Genomic DNA, 21,078 nt, shown 5'->3' on the forward strand with positions numbered 1-21,078 from the left:
TAGATACTTACTGACCTCTGTTTAGTAATCACCTGGTTTCTAAATGAGTATGATTAGAAAATCCTATACAAACATCAATTTAAAAAAAAAGGACTGTAAAAAAAAATTAACCATCTAGCTTTACTACATGCATGGACAGGCAAGATGATTTACATGGGTAACAAATAAATACTATTGACAAATAGTACATTCTGTCAACTACAGACATGAAAAATAACCTTTTGCCCACATGTAAGGATGTGTGGCAACAATTAACTTTTGCCTTTTTTTTTTTTTTTTACACATCAAGTACTTTTCATAAAACTACATTCCCTGTGGTGTCCCACCGCTACGTTACGACACTGTTTTAATTCTATTGTTAGAGAAGTGCCAGTTTCTGAATGCAAGCATTTACTGGATTTTACATAAAATACCACTGTTTTTATGGAGTTTTTTTTGCGACTGAGACTTGTTTTTTTCCGAAACTGCATGCAAAACCAGTAATTGTCTCAACTTAGCAATACAACTATCAAGATTGAGCATCTGTAAATAAAGATAACAGCATATTTCATGTGTAATTAAAATTACATGTAATTATGTGGGTGAAAGTTTTCGTACAATTAGTACAAAAATACAATTAAATACTGAAACAGTACAGCATTTTTAACTTTAGCTTAATAATGTGAACCGTAATTCCTTAAATACCCTAAGTAAATTGAGAATTTTATTCCTGAATACAGCGTACATGTTTGTTTGAAGATAGCTGCTAAAATTATGTGCAAAGACTGAGAACTACATCATAATAAATTGTGGAGATACAGCACTAAACAGTCACCATTTTTGTTTTTATGATTGTTTTGGCATGGCTTAAATGGCTCACTTCGGTGTCCGGCATGAGTCCCCCATCCTCCACTGTAAAAGATCTTGAACCCCTTCGGGAATTAGTCTCATTGGTTATTAGACTAATTTCTAACCACTACAGCTATACTTACATTCCGAAACCGCGTTTTTCTGCATACCACAATTTACCAAACAGCTCGGTGTTATTTGAATTCCGAGGCGAGGATGTGAAGAAGTGGATGAGCCTACCACTCATCTGCTAGTCAAGTGAAGCCCCGGAAGTTTGTTAGCTCGTGAGCTAGCCGCTGAAGACTTTAAGTGGCTATTTTTTTTTTTCAATTTTGAAGCCTAATTTCAAACTCTTGATTATTTTAAACCAATGAAGTTTGGCAGGGTTGTTAACATCACCCTTCTCTGTGGTGTGTCAAATTTACAAGCCATTTATTTTCACTCGACAGGGTGTTAAAGAGAAAACATTCCTCTAAAACAAGCATTCACATTTATTGTTTTCATTTCAATGTTGCAATTAAATGGAATGAATATTTAATAATTTTCCTGTTTGATAATACTGTAAACATGGCTGTTTAGTGGGCTAGAGAACCAAAAATTTGGATTGAAATGTAGTTCCTATCTAGATTGACTACAAATAAGAGCGATAAAGTAAAATATTTGATGACATTTTGAAAACTCCCCCCATGAGTTGTCCAAGAATGACTGAATGTTGGGGCGAATTGTTTTTCTGCCTGCCTTATAATTGACTACAAAACAGTTCATGGTGACCCTCAGCCAATACCAGCTGGGATAGACTCCAGCTCCCTTGTTAGGATTGAAAATGGATGGATGGATTGCAAGAGGTAAACAAATGTTGGCCCAAAACCCAATCCAAACTTTTGAGAGCCAGAACAAAGTCTGTCGTATTCTTCTGAACCTTATTGGTGGCTACAATAACTTGATAACCAGAGCTCATGCAACACCAGCAGTGGAACGTCTGTTAGACAAAATCGGGACATTAATCCAAACAGCCATTTGTACAACGCACCTTTCAACCGGGCACCGTTCTCATGAGTCTTTTTTTTCTCTCGAGTCGAGTCTTTTTGTTGGTGTGCAGTCTATGTGCGCGTTCGATCGCCACACATCCCATGTTCATACTGCTTATAAGTGCAGAGGACACAAATGTGATTCTGCTCCCCGGTGTCTCTGAACACACATCCTATAAAAATATAAATAGAAATGTATCTAAAGATTTTATTGTCGATAACCCTGAAAAGATCCCCTAGCTGTTGTCATTCCACTCTGGCATGATGCTAACACTATGAACCGCGTGGTACTGGTGAGGCGATAGCGTGCGTGGTATGCCATGCGTGTAGAGGTACTCGTTACCCTGCAGGCCAGCGGTCGGCGACTGGATCCCGGCGCCAGGGCTGCACTGGCGACCCAGAGTCTGGTGCGTCACCGAGCTCTGGTACATGGCGGCGTGGTGACCGTCAGCTAACTGGGGCGAGGAATGGCTCCCCACCCCACTAATTCTAGACACCAAAGAACCGGACGTGAAGTGGGCAGAGAAGTGCTGGTAGGGCAGTCGCTCCATGGGCTGCATGGTGGCCACAGAGCAGCTCCCGTAAGGGGACACCCCGGCCCAGGTGTTGCAGCTGATGTCCTCCAAGCTGGGAACGGGCTCAGCACCCTGCGAGGCACCGGCGTACATGCAGGCCTGGCGCTGGCTCGACTCGCTGCGGTAGGGTCCGGCGGCCAGGCCGAGGCTCTGCGCGTATCCCACCGGCCGGTAGTAATGGTCGTCTTCACTGGACGAGCTCTCCAAGTAGGCTTTCTTGTAGCTGTGCTCGCCTGAGTGGCAGTCGTCTTCTGTTGCTGCTGCTGGAATTACAAAAAAGTTATGTCCTCGGCGATATAACTCCATAAACGAGAATCAGAAGATATTTGGTTCTATCCAAGAAAACATCCATCTCATGAGGGTACTGGGCAGAGGTGGGCATGTCAATGAATTTTGAGCGTCATTCGGTAACCGTCAAAAGTCGGGACACCTTTCCGTCATCGTCAACCTTCAATCCGCCATTCTTCGATTGCTCAGCAAAATGAGCGTTCGTCAATGATTCTGTCATTCGAAGTGGGCGTCCGACAATGTTCAACAAAATCCGTCATTGACGGATTCCCGAATTTGTTGACGGGTTGACTATTACAATGACGGACGAAAACCTCCTTCTGTCAATACTTAGTTCGTAAAGTTTTTTAAGTTTCCCGTCATTCGTCAACAAAATGGGCATCTGTCATTGACGGATTGACGGACCTTCCGTCAATATTGACGGAATGCCAACCTCTGGTACATTTGCTTCGGTTGTAGTTGACCTACCTTTCCTCTTGATGCAATGGTACTCCTGGCCATGCTCGTGGGGGAGGGGATAGGAACCCGACTGGGGCAGTAGGTCCTGCGAGGTACTCGTCACCCCGTTCTCACACTGGGAGTACTGGGAGCTAAGGGCATTTGGGGTTGCCAGCCCTTGGACTTCCCCGCTGAACGGACTCTGGCTGGAGCTCACTCGTTGGCGCACCGTGCTGCGAGGGACCACCGGGTAATCCTTGGTGCTACGTTTACACACAAAAAACAGTGATGAAATTAGGACAAAATCTAAAGGGAAAAATGTTTTCAGTAATACACATTTTATGCTATATAGTAGTACTTTTTCCAGAGTGTATGTGAGTATCATCTTTTCCATTGGCAGACATTCTGTTGCACGTTTTCTGTCCAAATGCGCAGCATCCATCAGTGGAGACTGACAGTCTAGTTTGGAACATGACAAACATTGGAGTTGTAACGTGGCATACATTTTCATCTGTCGAGTAGTATTAGCAATTAGGTTGTTTGATTTAAATATTTTTTTCGTATAGCGGTACCCCCACTTTGTGGTGTTTCAAGATACGAACCATCAAAACAATTAAATTACCACTGATTGTCACATCCACCGAAGTGGGGTGAAATTTGTTCTCCGCATTTAACCCATCCCCTGGGGGAGCGGTGAGCAGCAGCAGGGGCCGCGCTCGGGAATCATTTTTGGTGATCTAACCCCCCAATTACAACCCTTACTGCTGAGTGTCAAGCAGGGAGGCAATTGGGTCCCATTTTTATAGTCTTTGGTATGACCCGGCCGGGGGACTGAACCCATGACCTCCCAGTCTCAGGGTGGACACTCTACCACTAGACCACTGAGCTGAAATAAACAAATACTTCAAGATGTTTATTGCCACACAGTTGAAGTTGACAGCAAAATTAAACACGAAAGTGTTTAGAAATACTGCTAGCTTAATGCTAACACACAATATAAAACGCCATAAAGACGCTATCGCAACTAGCATCAACGCCACAGTATGTATAACCGTTCAGCCAATTGCGATATGAGTGCAAATTCATATAGTAAATTCCATTCCTGCATTTTACTAACCTTAGAAGCAACTGATTTAAATGTGTATTTATTTTTAGAAGCATATACTGCCCCCTGGTGGCAAAGGCACACACACTAGGAGGAGCAGCACAATGTCAATGAGCATTGAAGCATGAAATCATGCTGCACAAACCGGTTTATTTTTTAGACTAGGTTATTGTAAATATATATATATATATATATATATATATATATATATATATATATATATATATATATATATATATATATATATATATATATATATATATATATATATATATATATATATAGTATTCATAGATTTTTTTATGAAGTATGATACTACTTTTTTATTATTATTGAGAAGCACATTACAAAAAAAAATGTAAACACATAAATGATGTTTCCATGCATTTCAGTGGTACTTATTTTACTGGAAAACGTATTGAAATACATCCTCTGAAGTCATGCCATATTTTTCTTTGACTTTGAATGTTGAACCTTTATTCTTGTGGCTCCCAATAATTGTTATGGGAAGGGCAGCGAGCGAAATCAGGGGAAGGCAGGGGATGTATTTTATGTGGGGGGGCCCCGCAAAGTTTCAAAACCAGATTTTGTTCTTTGAAAAAGCGTTTTGCCCTCACGCCATCCCTCATGTGGGCCGAGTAATACATACAGTATGTGTATGCTGACGTATGGTCTAAAAAGGAAATTATTTGGACTGTGTGTGTGCACGCGCGCGGATGGAAGATGTTGTCGCAGTTCAGGCTCGTTATGACTAATATCATCGCAATTTAACATTACCAACAGTCTCATGTAGAATGTCGGCCATCATCACGCTGTAATTGCTTTGATTTGATAAAGCTTCCCATGTAAGGAAGCCACATTGTGGGCCACAAAATTAGGTAGACCCAAACTATCAAAAATAACCTCTGGTGATTTTTTTTTTTGTGTTTTGACCTATTTTTGTGGTTAACTTAGTGGACTTAGTTGACTATTATTAATAATAATGTGAATGAAAAGTAGTACAGGTCAAAGGTCGGCATTGTAGCGCATGAAAAAATTACATTCGTGGACAAAGGGCAAACGCAGAAGTATAAACTCGGCTTTACTCCCAAATAATTTGAGCAAGTTTTTTTTTTTTTACTTTAGAAGTGCAAATCAAACTGGCATCCCTTTACATTACGCATACATTAGTCAAGAAGTGTCTCTCAGTTTCAAAAAGACTGATGACCTCATCACAGATCACCTGTGAAACGTTGCTGTTCATTATCTAAAAATTAAATTTTGCATTGTTTGTTAGCATTAAGCTAAATGGACTATATGAATCCAAATTGAGTTATTTTTGACCCGACTATCTCTCTCTCTCTCTCTCTCTCTCTCTCTCTCTTGCGTCTTTTGTACAAACTAAAGCCCTCGTACCTTTGCATTCTGGACATCCGGTGCAGTTCCATGTCATCACTTCCACGAAAGCCTTTAGCAAACGGGTTGTTCTCAATCTTAAGTTGCGTTATCTAAAGAAAACAAGCAAACAACTCAGTACAAGCACCAAAAATTCTGCTTTCTTTAAATCCCTTTTGGAATTTAGAGTAACTGATTGCCCAAATAAAGAACACAATATAATCAAATTATTAAACTTGGAGGAATCATTTCCAAAACTGAGGCATAGGTGCTTTGAGAGTTCTAAAGTCAGGCATGACAGATTTTTTTGAGTGCTTTCACTTTTCCTGACCAAAGTGGAAGTTTGTCTACAGATGGCTGCCAACATAAACTTTATTGCAATTTTTGCTTAGCCCAATCAAAATCCAATGCCATTCTCTCTCTCTCTCTCTCTTCTCTCTCTCTCTCTCTCTCTCTCTCTCTCTCTCTGTGTCTCTCTCTCCATTAGCAGGTGAAGCTGACACATGGTGGCCTGTAGCACATTGCAGTTCTGGCAGATGTTAGCCTGTTAGATTATTAGACAGTTATGCTCATTGCTCAAAAGCCTGCACTTTAAATGCATGTTTATTTTTATTTTTATTTTTTTCTGGAAAGCGCCAATTAACCCTGGGGGTTACGATGTGAGCCCCCACCACGAACTTGTTGGAAAATAATGAACGCTTTCTACACAACGCAGCTTCCTGTTCCCAGAAGGAAGGAGGCCGCTGATTGGCTGCAGAGACATTACGAGCCACAAATCTGCTCTACTCTCCTGTACGATCCAAACTCTCTCCCCCAACGCCCACGTGTTTAAATGATCTTAAACAGACGCTGTTTACACATATTTCGTCTTTCTTGCGCGTATTAGGGCAAACAAACTGCACGCAACGCAACATGAAATCAACTAACAGCTGCACGCGAGAGCCCATTTAAAATGCTTTATTATTTATCCAAAAGAGCAACGACTATTCATTCAAACACTATAAAAATAAATAAATAAATGAAGTTACAATTATTAGCCGTGTTCTGTATTTTGTTATAAAGAATTTCTGCATTTCGAAACAAACAAAATACAAATTTTTACTTATATCTTAAAAAAGAAATCAAAACAAGCGAAGATTGGGTTATTTATGTATTTATTTATTTATTTATTTATTACTGTAATATCAATAACTTTTATCGTTTGTTTTGTTGCCTGATGTTATTAGCCTGGTTGTCTATAGTTGAACGAATTAGTCTCTTGACTGGTTTCTCATTTCGCTCCATCTATCGCGGGCTATATAAAATAACTTGTAAATAATAATAATAATAATAATAATAATAATAATAATAATAATAATAATAATAATAATAATAATAATAATAATTATTATTATTATTATTATTATTATTATTATTATTATTATTTTCTCTTGACGGGCCTTTTCACGTTTCTGTCGTTGTACACGAAAAAGGAAACTGATCGAACAAACAACTCTTATTCTCTATAACTGTGTTCTCACCGTTATTGTTGGTAATAATTCGCCGAATTAAATCATGAATTAAACGAAATTAAGAAGCGTTGCGGGTTGTCTTCCCCGCACAATAAAATCCGCACGAATTCAGCGAACTTAAAAAAAAAAAAAAAAAAAGTGACACGCGTGCAAATGTGACCTTGTGGTTCTGGTAGGACGTGACGGCGATGAACGCGGTCTCGGGGAAGACGTGCGTGCAGAAGGCCGTGTTCTTGGAGCCGAACCCGTTGTTCTCATCCGCTTTCACGATGTGGATCCTGGGCTGGTACTTGTGCATCGAGTTCAAGATGATCTGGGAAAACCAAACCAATAGAGCGACAAGATATGCTTGGTTGTTTTTAACAAGGGAAATCCTGATAAAATGAGGGGACGAGTTTTGCATTAGTCGGATCGCTATCGTCACATATTTAGACGACTACACTACTAATATCATGCACAAAAACAAAAACAAAAAATCATGAGATGATGACATCGGAATGTGAGCAGAGCTCCTTGAATTCCAGCCTGAGCCAATAATGTGGATCAGCGCCACAAGTTGTGAGTTGAGTCAGCGGGTTAAATATAAACTACACATGCAGAATGTAATAATTTTTCCAAACGGATTTTTTTTAATTCGAGTTATGATGGAAAGCTAAATTCAAACAGAATAAAAGCACATCCACAACCTTTCAAACTCTAAATTACTATCACAACATTTGTATTTATTTTCTTTTAGTTAAAAAAAAAACACTTTAGAAAGGCTTTGGATTCAGACTATACATGTTTAATACAGACAATTGAAACTAAAATTAATCACAATTTAATCACATTTTAAAAAAAATAATCACAATATTTGGAAACACAATATTTTACACTTACGAAAGCTGAAGACCAAAGTAAAGTCAAATTTGGGAAAAAGTTAAAAGATAGTACAAAAAAAAAAAAAAAGAATCTGATCCACGTTACATATTGTGCAATTCAAATCATGCATTTATTTTATTTTTTTAACAGTTAACAGTTGCAACACGTTTTCTCATGTTGCACAAATGATTTGGTTCCAGATTCAAAACCATGACCAAATAAATGATTATTTATCTCCATGATTTGAGTAAAAACCCAGTGTGGAGGGGAATATACTTTTTTTTTTTTTTTTTTTTTAAATGTTTTTCCTCACTTGACATAAAATGTAATCAAAAGTTGTTTGCAGGGAAGGTCTTAGCATGAATGGTGCCCTCTGCTAACCCAACTCACTTAATCTTGTCCAAAAAAAGTACAATCATACTTCCTTGACATTGTTAACTTGTTGCTCATCAAATCCTTGAAGACCACTTGTAAAGTAATGCCAATTATTTACATATCTTGATGTCAATTAAAAAACTTTTCATGGAAAATTTGTACAGACTCACGTACTGCACATGCCAGAAAACACCATTTCAAATTTGGGACCAGAACTCAGTAGGTCTCTCTTTCATGCTGAGGCTGTGCACAAAATTAAAATCAAATCTGTTCTCAATGTTTTGCAAACGATGTATTTTTTTATTTTATTTTGGCCAGACTGATTAATTTCTGATCCCTTTTTTTTAAATGGGCAAAAATTGGCCAATTTGCAATTTTTCTGAATTTTATTCCCACATTAACACTTTATAATATAAGACAAAGATTAAAACAACTATTTTTTGAATAGGCAAAAAGAAAAAAAGAAAATCCTCACATTTGTTTGCCTATTTTCTCTGTCGTGAAGTTAAACAAATGCTAAATGACAAAGTACTGTATTGTAAAATAGTCAAATTTGTCCTTCCTGTAGTTCGTATCTTTGTTGTTGTAAGCATTAAGGGAGCAAAACAAAACACTTATTTTTATCCTCCATATATATTATTTTTTTTCATTAATAACTCAATTAATCAGTTATCAGAATTTTATTCTGTGAAATATGAAACGAGCATCAGCCTAAAGAAGTCCTTATTGGCCGTGCCTTAGTTTTAAGGTGACATGTTTACACTGAATCTTGAGATGGACAATTAATTGAATCCAAATCTGTATTTTTTATTTTTTTTGCAGTCCATGTCAGAAAATGGATTTCAATGAGCCAACGTTTTCAGTAATCCGAATGTCACAATGTAAAAAGTGGGTTTATTATCTGTAATTGTGTCTGAATGTTGAGATTTTGAAACTGAATTGAATCCAAGTCTGTTGTCAATATTTTGCAATCTGTCCATGGTACAAAACAGATATTGTATTTATAAAGAAACATTTTCAGTTTTGTGTTCTAAAGCAAAAGTGGTTTAAATATTTCATGCGTGAAACACTGAACCTTCAGATGAAAACCAAATTCAATCCAATTATTATCTCAATGTTCTGTGATGAGCTGTGATATGAATTGACAAACATTTTCAGTTACGTGAGCGTCTCGCAATTATGCACTTTTAATGTTTAATGTGTTCATACCAATACTTCAGATCCACGCCAGATTGAATCCAGATTCGCTGTTTACTTGCGTTCATGCAAACAAACACAGGTATGAACCATAACAAGAATATGTGCGTGTTTTGCTCCGCCTCAGTTGGAGCACGTTGTTTTTGAACTCATTTGAACCTTCCGATCTGTCTTCTTTCTGCCAAACCTGCTCTAAAACTTTCCTTATGTAACTCCAAAGTGATTCCCACAAGCATGTCGCTTCTCTCTCGTAAGCGAACGTGCTAAGTGACGACGAGCAGAGGGCCTGCCTGCGTGCATGCGTGTGCTTCGCCTCCAATCAGCTTGAACTTGAACTTCCTTTTGTGGCTTCACTAGTTAAAATGCGGCTCATAAAGACTGCAGTCTTTGATGGAACCTGCTGTTTGATTACCTATTAGCAAATGTCAAGATGCAAATATAATGACGAGCTCTCCCGCCCCCATTCTTCCCCCTCCCACCTTTGGTATTCCGGGCTATCTGTTATCTGGAGGGTTGTTTTTGTACCTGCCTTTCATTGCCACACTGACCTCCGGCATGCCCCCACAAGGTTCTCTTTGGGGGCCGAGTGAAGCGCCGAGGCCATAGAAGGATACAATGGCGCTCCATTAGTAGTTTCCAGTTGAACTTGATCGCATTTCATGCTGCAGTAGCTTTTGGCAAAGGCCTGAAACCGGACTGGACATTTTTTGCGTCCGCGCCCTGCATGCTGCCTGCATGAGAGTGGTGAGTGACCCTGGCCACTAAACAGCAGTCAGGATTTCACTTTGGATGGAAGAGTAGATGGGTGCTTGCAATGATGTCTGACTATATTACATGTCCTAAAAAGACACCATTTGCTCCAGGGATCCCCCCCCTGGTTCGGCTTTTTAACTGGTTGTTGTTTGACAGTGTGTTATTTAAAAAAAAACAAAAAAAAACCAAACTTTTAAACAGTCAAATAAATAAAGTAAAAAGAAAAAAAAGGTGAGTTAGGTAATAGTTGGGAAAATACCCCCAATTACTATTTTAGCCAATTTGAAGCAGGGAAATCAAGTAAAAAATAAAAATAAAAAAAGTAAAAAATCTTTGCATATATCGGTATATGAATATGTGGCCTTGCTAAATCTAAACAAAGCATTCTGATTAATATTGAGTTAAGCAGTAAAATCCACCTGTTTTTATCCATCTCTTTTTATCTATCTCAGGGCTCTTTATATATATATATATATATATATATATATATATATATGTGTATATATAAGTGCTGCATACAAATTGAAATACTGTACTAGCATTAACGTAGCATAAAAGGTATTTGTAATGAGATTAATGGACAGCTAAAGTAGGTCATTTGATATTGCCTCTCTCATAGCATAGCTGCCCTACTAATGTGCCAAAGTTGCTGTACTAGTGTGTAGAAATCTTGTACTGTGTTTGAGATTTTTTTTTACAGTCCTATTTTAGTCTATACTAAAAAACAAACAAACAAACAAACAAACAAAAGCCCGATAGATATTGCACTTTATTTGTGCCTGTCTGTTATTATCAAATGCACATGTATGATACGGTACTTATGTATTATACTGCCCCTGGTGGCCAAGGTGCACACATGAGAAGGAGCATCACAATGTCCACCATCCCACTAACAAGAAAGCTAAAAACGTCACCCCCTAAATGCCCATTTCACCCCGGGAAATAACATGACCCCCGAGCTGCGGCTTCCCACTGTCCAGCCCGCATAGAGCTGGAAGTTGGGGTGTTTCCACCGGACCACCCAGTGGGGCTCCAACCCGAGCCAGCCCAAGCCACTCCTCCTCACCCTGCCCCCTCCTCTTCCCCGCAGCCTCACCATGATAATAGTTAATGATAGCCAGGGATCACTTTTGGCCCTTCCCGCTTTCAAGTCCCGACCACATCAGAGAATTGCCTCCCTCCCAGCCGGCCCCGGGATTAGAAGGGTTTGGCAGGGCCGCCATCGCTATTGCGCTTTGTGCACTGCCACTCAAATGTAAACACCAACAAATCCTATACGACGTCTCTACCGTGGTCCAAAAATGGGGAGACGAGGGCGGAAAACAGTTTAAAGCAGGGGTGTCAAACATAAGGCCCGCGGGCCGGATCAGGCCCGCAAAGGGGTTTAATCCGGCCCGCGAGATGATTTTGTAAAGTAAAAAAAATAAAAATAAAAAAATTGTAATGCCAGACTAATAAATCAGCCGGCCACAATCCAAACATAAATTCGTAATCTCGCAAGCATTCCTCAGATGAGCAATGCAACTTGTACAAGGAATCGTCCTAGCGTCATTATTTTACACACAACCTAAAGTTACGGTTTGTTTAAATTTTTCTAAAAAAAATTTTAAAAAAATCATAGACCGACAAACGTATAAATATGACACAAATTCAATTACTGGTAACACAAATACAAATTAGAAGAATTAACGTCCTTATATCTTCATTAACTGCGCCAGACATTGCATTCTGTGAACAATATATATGCAAAACAGGTCGATTTAACACATCCGGAATTCATACTGGCAAAGTGTTGCCGTGTTCCATTGGCATTCCTGTTACTTTTTTGGAACAATAGATTACAGCTGAGCTCCGTAATTTAGGGCTGGTCCACAAATAGCGAAAATCTGCGTAGAATTGATGGCAATTGTTTTTATGTTATATACCATTATTTTACTGATTCGGCCCACTTGGTCATATATTTTCCTCCATGTGGCCCCTGAGCTAATATGAGTTTGACACCCCTGGTTTAAAGCAACGGATTCACAACTGTTAGAAAATGCGAATGCAAAAATACAAGTAGACTAGGTATTGAAAGTCTACACACCCCTGTTTAAATGACTGCTTTTTTTCTTGTGATGAACGGCTGAACGTAAATGATGGCAGGTGTTCAAACTCCCATTTAACATGGGTTGGAATGTGGTTGTCTCTTGGGAGGATGTGCACACTTATGCAACCACATGATCGCTGTTTATTTTTAAGAAATCACACATACAGCGCCTACAAAAAAATCTACACACCCCTGTTCGAATTCAAGGTTAATGTGATATAAAACAATGAGACCAAAGTCATTTATTTCATGACTTGGATTGAAAAGCCTATTAGAACAGCTAAACTTTATTCAAGGTTAATCGGAGGCACTTGTGTGATGACTCCCATTTCACATAAATTTGAATGTGATTGGTTATTTTAGTCATACAAGGGTGCGCATACTTATGCAACAGCATTACCTCAGTATTCTTCTTCCTTTTTTTTTTTTTTATTTTTTTTTTTAACCTCCCGTCTCTGAAAGATATCAATTTTTTCCAATCGGGTGCTTGAGGTTAAAGGTGACATTAGCGGGTGCTAAATTTGGAAATGATTGTTTTTTAACTGTTTACATGTGATGTAATCTATTCCCATCTCGTGGAAGTGTTTTTTCTGTACGAGAATAAAGTATAGTTGCACATCCACTACAGTAGATGGCAGCGGTGTGCTCATTTATTTATTTTTCAGGCAAATAATTCTGTTACAGCCTAAAACCACATTGTTAATAATATTAATGAAGTTGTTCTTTAGATCTGGTTGATTCATATTTTTTTTTTATTTAATGTTAATAAGGATACAATGTTGTGCAAAACAAAAGATGCTATTGATAATTGTGGCTGAGAGTTGGGGTCTGTGAAAGGTTTTCTTGTTTCCAGGAGGGCACAACAGAAAATAATAATAATTTTATGTATTTATTTTATAAAAATCTAAAAATAAAAATAAAATATCTAATAATATCTCATAGCACTATAGTTCCTTTTATATGACAAAACCCTGGCATTTAAAAATATGTGTAGACTTTTTTCTAACTTTGGAAAAAAATAATAATAATTTAATGACTGCGATACGTATGTGGTGATTATGTTTACCATTTCATGGAGACACATTTAAAAAGTTTTTCAACTTTTCTGAAAGTTATTTTTTATCAGCTTGTCTAGAATTAGTCAAATGTGTATTTGATAAAAATTTAGAACTGATGAACATACAGGTATTCATTTATTTATTTATTTATTTACGGAAAGGTGAGTCATAAAATTTCATTATAATGTTAGAAAGAAAAAATGGCATAAATAATTCATGAATTGAGAGTTGGTATATGTTCATATGAATACTCTGCATGACAATTTGTCCCCCTGGCCTTGCACCCGACTGATCAAATCTTTCTCCTTGCACTTCAGCACTTGTGCGACTCATTGTTTTAAGACTTTAAGCTCCACTATTTCCTTGCGGCTTTCCAAATAATCCCCAATTGAGCTCCTGCGCTCGGTGCCGCTTGCCCGTTGCAATTCCCACCTCGGGCTCATCCTAATTGGGACCCGGCATCTCCACTGTACTTCAACTTATTCCATCCAGATGCACCAAACACAAGCATATTTCTGGCAGGCTACCATTGCAGTATCATTTATGAATCCCAGAGGCATAGCATGCATGCTAGCATGCATGCATACACTGCAACTAATGAAGAGAAAAAGACAAAAGTGCACTCCAACCAAAAATTTACTACATATTCACATTCCATCCCAGCTCAGGTTTCATTGGGCCAGCTGGGCCTTCCTGGCCTAACTAGGTGCGACTTGGATGTGTGGCAGCTCACTTGTATATGGAATGTCTATTATAGTGCTGCACAAGCTTTTTTTTTTTTCTTTTCTTTTTTTTTTTAAACCATGTACCATTTCCAAAATATGCCACCATATTAAAATAAAATACAGTAGTGCTGTAGGCCCAAGTGTTACTCAAAATCTAGGCAGATGTTTTATTTGTAAAAAGTATATTAATGGCCAAAATGTAAAATAATGATTGGCAGATTTTAATTCCACGAATAGAATTCTGAAAACAATTTGTTGTTGTTGTCTTAAAATCAACTTTTCAGCTATCGCTAACTAATACTTTTAGTCACTGTGTAACATTATACACCTTTTAAACACTAACACTAAAATGGACCATTTAAAGTATGCACTTAAGTTGACTAAAAATGTGCTCAAATAAATTTTGAAAAACTTTAATCTAATATATTTGACTCCATTATATATTTGAAACATTTTTTTAAATGTAATTCATTGACTGTCTAATGTATGGATGTTTTCCCCCAATTTGTCAGTAAATTGTGATCCCAAAAATATAAAATAAACCCACCATGCAAAAAGTGATTCAATTAAAATGTACTACACATAAGGTAAATTAAAAAAAATAAAAAAGTACTTCAAATTGTTAAAACTACTGAAACAGTTTTTAACAAGTAAAAAAATACTGTATAGCTTACATGAAAATATGAACTTAATTTAATTTTGCATGCAACTAGTGGTAGCTTCTCACTCGCGATGTCTTTTAAAGTCTTTGCAACAAAATCTGCACATGATAATTGCACTTTAAGTTTTGTGACTCATCCTCAAACCAAATCTTGCAGCACGAGCTGATTAAAGTGTTGCTTAATAGAAAGCATGCAACTATTCTCCTATATCGCTCCCTTATTACTTTAATGACTGTGAGCTAATAGTTTGTAGAAAACATCAAGGTTTGATGGAAAACTGCAGCCAACAAGTTTCTTATTAGCATGGAGACACATTGATGGAGTGTGTGTGTGTTGCAGATGTTTAGGGGCGGGTTAGTTAGTGTGAAATAATGAGTTTTTTTTAGGAAATGGCTAACAGGCCCCCGCAAAAAAAAAAAGTTTCCCCTTTCTGATACATGCACATGGACTTCCATCAAGGGCCAACATTTAGTGCACAAGAGTTTCCTCAATTAGTTTAAACATGAAACGTGCGTACAGTAATAGAGAAATGACGTCAACTTGTATGTTAAGAATGTGAGTCAGGGCACAAGAAATTCTGTTAAAAAAGTTCATTCAGCATGACTACATTCAGTGTGCAAATTCGTTCACACTACTGTAAAAAAAAAAAAAATTTAAGGCAACAAATTACGTTCCAATCAAATTTGAAGTTGGGCTGTTTAACTAAGGATTTGAAGTTTTACTTTTGTGAAAATTGGCTTTGATGCATTTCACAACAAAGAAATGAGAGTTGACGGAATTGTATTATGTCCACCTCGACTTTAAAGGGCAAAAAAATCAGCAAATTGTTTTTGAACAAACACCTTGCAACTTCCTAACTTACATTGTTGCCATAATTGCCAATAATTTACATTTTTAATTTGTTGCAACTCAAATTACTGCCTTAGCATAAAAAATAAATTTTTTTGTTTTTTTTCCAGCGTAGATGAAAGTTCTTGTGCGCTTTTATTTTTTTCCCCAAGTAGGCAATAGAAAGTCAAATCAATTCTGCATAACATTTTATATATATTTCAAATTAAAGTTTTTTTGTGAGAAATGAAAATATTATAGGTATAAGGGCAGCAAGTCCATAACATTATTTAAATATTTAAAATCATTAAGCACATGTATAACATTTGCAATTGAAAAAGAGCAAGAACCATAAATAAACAAATAAATAAATAAATAAATAAATAAATAGATGATGGAAGTATTAAAAGATAAAAAAAAATACTACTATCCCCATGCATTAAAAAATGCATGGATCTTTACATCAACTGTAGTATCATATCGCCATGCCAAAAACAGAAAAAGAAAAAACTTTTTAAAGTAGCATTGCATTAATCGCATTGAAGGTTTTTGTTCGATTTTTAAATTCTCACTATAGAATCACAATTCCATTTTTATTATGTTTCTTTTTCCACAATTACGTTTCTTCTCAGAACAAATCGAGCCAAATGCGGGACCTGGGCTATAAACGTTCATGCCATCACGTGCAAACGTGCATGAAAATCGGTTTTATTAAAAAAAAAAGAACTTGATCAGCATTCCTCAAGTTTCTAATTTGAGAGATTTAGGAGACAGGCCTAGGCACCTACGTGTCCGAACGGGTCCAGGTGGTTGTTGGTCAGCTTGAGTTTCTGGAACGACACCAGCTGCCGCATCCAGTGGGCACCGGTGGCGGGAGAGTCCGGGTGAACGTACAACCTCCCGGGCATGGCCGGCTCGGCCTTCCCGGTCACCGACCTGTTACACGGACCGCATCAAGTTACACAAAAAAAATATTTACAGGCTATAATGACAACGTATATACATATATATATATATATATATATATATATATATATATATATATATATATATATATATATATATATATATATATTTAAGGGCGCGCATGCCGCACAAGCAAAACAGACAAGTGACGTCAGATTTTGCAACGAAATAAAATACAAAAATAACTTTTACAGTTTAATAATAATAATAATAATAATAATAATAATAATAATAATAATAATAATAATAATAATAATAATAATAATAAAAAGAAGAAAAAAATTATTTTCATCGTGTTTTAGCCACATTATTGACATGCGGTTCTCTCTCGTTTATTTTTTTATTATTATTTTTTTTTTTACACGATGGAAATTTAGTAAATAAAACCAACTAATAACTTATCAACAAATACATGTTCGAAAATTTATAGAAATGTTATTTTTTTTGTTTTGTTTTGTTGTTTTATTTTTTTTTAAGAAAAGCAATTATTTTTTCCCCCACTGAAGTGTGGGTTTTCATTGAATAACAAATAATTGTCAGTGTGACCCCCAAACTTTTAAGTGTATATTTCTTGCACTATAACATTCGCACTTCTTTTCAAATTAGCAGATAAAAAAAATACACTAACCATTTATTATCAGCAAACTTGTATCGATGATCATCTGCCGGCACGACATCCATCAGAAGAATATATTTGGTTTTGGGGTTCAGGCCGGCGACTCTCACTTTAAAGCTGGGGAACATTCGCCTGCATGCATGGGCAGAAAAAAAATCTGTTTCAATAAATTCCTAAAAATGTAAGTAAAAAAAAAAACATTGAATGGAGTGGTGGATCGTCATCATCATCATCATCATCATCACATTCTGCAAGTTGCTTATAGTTTTACAGTAGTGACACTAATACAACATATGCTTAAAGACGACCTTCTGTATAATATTAATATTTTTTTGGTCACTTTTAAGGGAGTATGTATGTTGGCTAATAATACACATTAGGATCCAATGCACGCAAATCGTTTAAAAATTACGCGTCGTGTTTATTGTCGTTATCGTGGCGGTTGCACAAGGGGTGTTGCTAATATTTTGAACCCTCGTCTCGTGCGCGCAACCGCAGACACGACAACACCATATCGCGCCATGAAAAACAATCGATAAAGCGGCCTCACCTGCCCGCTTTGGTGATGATCATCTCGGTGCCCACCTCGTGGAACTTCACCCACAGTTCCCGCTCGTGCAGGTACACTTTTATACCCTCCATACCCTGCAAACATAAGACAAGAAGTGTAAGTTTTATTTTAGTTTTATTTATTTATTGCCTGATTATCACAAACTTTTTAAAAAAAAATTATATTAACTGATAATACAACTCCAAAAATTCTAAAGCCATTTTAGTGTTTTTATTTGCAGAAAATTAAAACTTATGGCCAAACTACTCGTACTTTTTGGAGCTATCTTCATTTTTTTTTTTTTCTCCCCCTGATCTGAACTTTTTTTCCCCCCCTCATTTTGAATCCATTTTACAAGGCAAAAATGCGACACTGCCCTGCTCCTCCTGACCTGCTGGATGTAGGTGGTTTGCGAGGACGGCGACTTGCCGGACGTCCCGTTGGGTTTCTCGGCTTTGGCCTCGCTCGGAACCTCCCTGGAATCGGAACCAGCACCGGGAGAGGCTTGCAAGCCGAAAGTCTCTTCTGGGTCTGCCATAAGTGGTTCTTAGGGCTGCAAGACCTCCACATTAAAAAAAAAAGAAAGAAAAGATAGCATCAAGTCAGGAGCACGCTTAAGGTGTTCACTTTTGAAAGGTGCACACGTTTTAAAAGTAGTTTTTGAAGTATGGCACGTAACGGTCCACATGCACGTGACAATTGCGAAGGCCCACAGGACCCTGCAGAGGACATTTCTCCTCTTTTAACTCCACATCTGATCTGTTGTGTTTTTTGTTTTGTTTTTTACTCAGTGAGAGATTTGTATCTATTAAAAGTGAGCATCTGCGGGATTATTTCCACGGAACACAAAGATGACGCTCGAAAACGGATCTGGTTTATCTTACCTCAACCAAAACGACAAGAGGAGAAAAAACACGCCGAAGGTTCAGAGACTCGTCTTTCTTTCCTCAAAAAAATAAAAAATACAAGTTCAAATAATCCAGCCGAGGCTCGGTATCTCCATGTATTCTTTTTGTTCGCGAAGATATACGGAGCTCCGGACGGACAGCGACTCCCGCTGTCGTTCGCTTCCGGCGAGGGGGCTTCGCGGCTCGGCGTCGGCTACCAGGAGCTTCCCGCTGGTGGCTGGAAGTGCTGGCGGTGCATTTTAGCGCTGGCGGCGTCCGAGTGAGCCAGGGCGGCCGCTTGCGTCGAGCATTGGCTGCATTGGGCTTCGGTCCCCTTGGGTGCAGGTCGGCCACCTCCTTCTTTTCTATTCCCTCTCTCTAGACCTCCCCAATCTCTCTCTCTCTCTCTCTCTCTCTCTCTCTCTCTCTCTCTCTCTCTCTCTCTCTCTCTCTCTCTCTCTCTCTCTCTCTCTCTCTCTACAGATGAGCATCAATGGGCGAGCGTGCGAAGCGGAAGTTGGATGGGGAGGGCTTACAAAAGGGGGTGGTTAGGTGAGGGCGAAGATAGATAGATAGATAGATGAATACCTCACCTCAAATCAATGTGTCGACTCTTTTAAAATGTAATTATGCCCTATATATAAACACCTTTGCAGAAAATAAATGCCCCACCACAAATGAGAGTAGCCTCATATAAAGTTTACCTATGCCATAATAAACACCTTACCCTAACTATAGACTAAGTGCGATTTCTGGAGAAATTGGGTGGGAATGCTGAAAGCTGAATGCTAAGATTTGAATGCATGTGGAATGATTACGAAGTAAATTGAGAGATAAATTATGAAATTATGACCTCCTGGTTACTGGACAATGCACTTTACCAACTGTGTCACTGAGCAGTGTAAGACACCTGGTAATGATAATAACTAGTTATATGTATGGAAGTGGGCGGGGAAAGTGATACTTGGAAAAAGCTCAATGTCTGTCCCATTGAAAATGAATGGAGAAAACTTGATATTACAATTTAAATTGTGCAAATACTGTATTGTGGAATCAGGTGTGAATTTTTGAAGCTATAGTTGAAATTTGAACAGTGTAAATTGGAAGTATTATGTGGGAGTTGTTAAGTGGCAAAAAAAAGTGTGGAGAAGAAAAATCACAATAACACATGTGGGAATGCTTCAGCAATTACATTTCGGATAGATAGACAGACACAAGTATTTTCTCAAATAGTGGCCTCTGTTGAACGAAATGGAGTGCAAAAAAATCATCACTCTCCAGTGAAGCAAATAAATGCCCCTCCTCATTCAAAATGTACATGTACCTAATGAACATTTAATATACCACAGACAAATATTTCCTTCAAATAATAAACCTGCAATGCAGCAATTAATCATCAATTTAATAAACCCATATAAAAACATCACTCCAATAAATGTTGGATGATGACGAGGATACACTTACTTTAGTGGCCCCAGTGGCCCCTGGGCTCCGCAAAAAAAAAAAAAAAAAAAAAAAAAAAGGCACTCTATCAAATAATCGTCTTGACAATTAGTCTCATTTATTTGTGTAAATGCCTAATTGGCTGGCAACCAGTTCAGGGTGTACCCCGCCTACTGCCCGTAGCGAGCTGGGATAGGCTCCAGCACCCCCGCGACCCTTGTAAGGAGTAAGCGGTTAAGAAAATGGATGGATAGATTGTAGCCTATGTGCCTCAATCACCCCATCACATCAACAAGCACATCAAAATACAGTTTAATGAAACTATCATTTGCATCGTGCGTTTGTGTGTTTTTTATTTTTTTTTATTTTCACGTGTTATGATAGTGTTATGATTGGCCGTCATGCCGTCACTGCACACCCTTTGGCGCCATATTGGATTTAAAAGATTTCATTTTATATCTTATTTTCTTTTTTGTATAATGGCGACTTAGCGTAATGTTGTATAGTCATTTTACCCTCCAAGGAAATAAACTAACAATATCCTTAATGTAATCATGGTTAAACGTCTCTAAATTTAAATTCTGGTCACCTTTTAATTCTGGAAACCGCATCAGCGTGCAAGCTGAAGTGCTGTGCGTGTATGTACACACTTTCAAGTGCACAAAACCTGTCTTGTGTGCGTGTGTGTGTGTTTGTGTACGAGTGCTTCCACATTTAAGAAATGGTGACATCACTTTTTTTTTTTTTTTTTTTTTTTACTTCATTCTAAAAAAAAGAACACTCAGTGACTCCACTTCCTCTTTTCAAGACAGATGAAGACGCGAGTTGAATTTAAAATTGCATTTTTTTAAAATATGCATTTATTTTCAATATAAAGTTATTTAAATAATGTATTTTTAACACTTTATTTTGCAGGTTGCT

At 37.7% G+C, this 21,078-nt stretch overlaps 1 protein-coding gene and 1 long non-coding RNA gene across 3 annotated transcripts in view; one reads left to right on the plus strand and one right to left on the minus strand.

Moving 5' to 3' along the window:
- The window catches only part of LOC144001931 (uncharacterized), an 87,260-nt gene that overhangs the window by 63,213 nt on the left and 2,969 nt on the right, over positions 1 to 21,078 (plus strand). The gene's annotated exons all lie outside the window — the stretch shown is intronic.
- Positions 75 to 19,036, minus strand: tbx5a (T-box transcription factor 5a). Of its 2 annotated transcripts, none has more exons than XM_077497352.1 (9): positions 18,712 to 19,036; positions 18,219 to 18,389; positions 17,828 to 17,922; positions 17,290 to 17,409; positions 16,484 to 16,631; positions 7,308 to 7,460; positions 5,658 to 5,749; positions 3,188 to 3,420; positions 75 to 2,691 (listed from the first exon to the last, which is right to left on the minus strand). In XM_077497352.1, exons 2-9 carry the CDS (start codon positions 18,363 to 18,365, stop codon positions 2,093 to 2,095), a joined length of 1,587 nt encoding a protein of 528 aa, XP_077353478.1. In that variant the 5' UTR covers positions 18,366 to 18,389; positions 18,712 to 19,036; the 3' UTR covers positions 75 to 2,092. The 2 variants fall into 2 exon arrangements, with proteins under 2 accessions (XP_077353478.1, XP_077353477.1); XM_077497351.1 differs by having other exon boundaries at positions 75 to 2,694.

Source organism: Festucalex cinctus, chromosome 15 (assembly GCF_051991245.1).
Source record: "Festucalex cinctus isolate MCC-2025b chromosome 15, RoL_Fcin_1.0, whole genome shotgun sequence".
Classification (NCBI taxonomy): Eukaryota; Metazoa; Chordata; class Actinopteri; order Syngnathiformes; family Syngnathidae; genus Festucalex; species Festucalex cinctus.

Coding starts and splice junctions, on each gene's coding strand:
- tbx5a (XM_077497351.1), bottom strand. CDS start 18,365: ATGGCAGACCCAGAAGAGACTTTCGGCTTGCAAGCCTCTCCCGGTGCT. Junction 17,923..18,218: donor AAACCACCTACATCCAGCAG/GTCAGGAGGAGC, acceptor TTATGTTTGCAG/GGTATGGAGGGTATAAAAGT. Junction 2,695..3,187: donor CCATTGCATCAAGAGGAAAG/GTAGGTCAACTA, acceptor TTGTAATTCCAG/CAGCAGCAACAGAAGACGAC.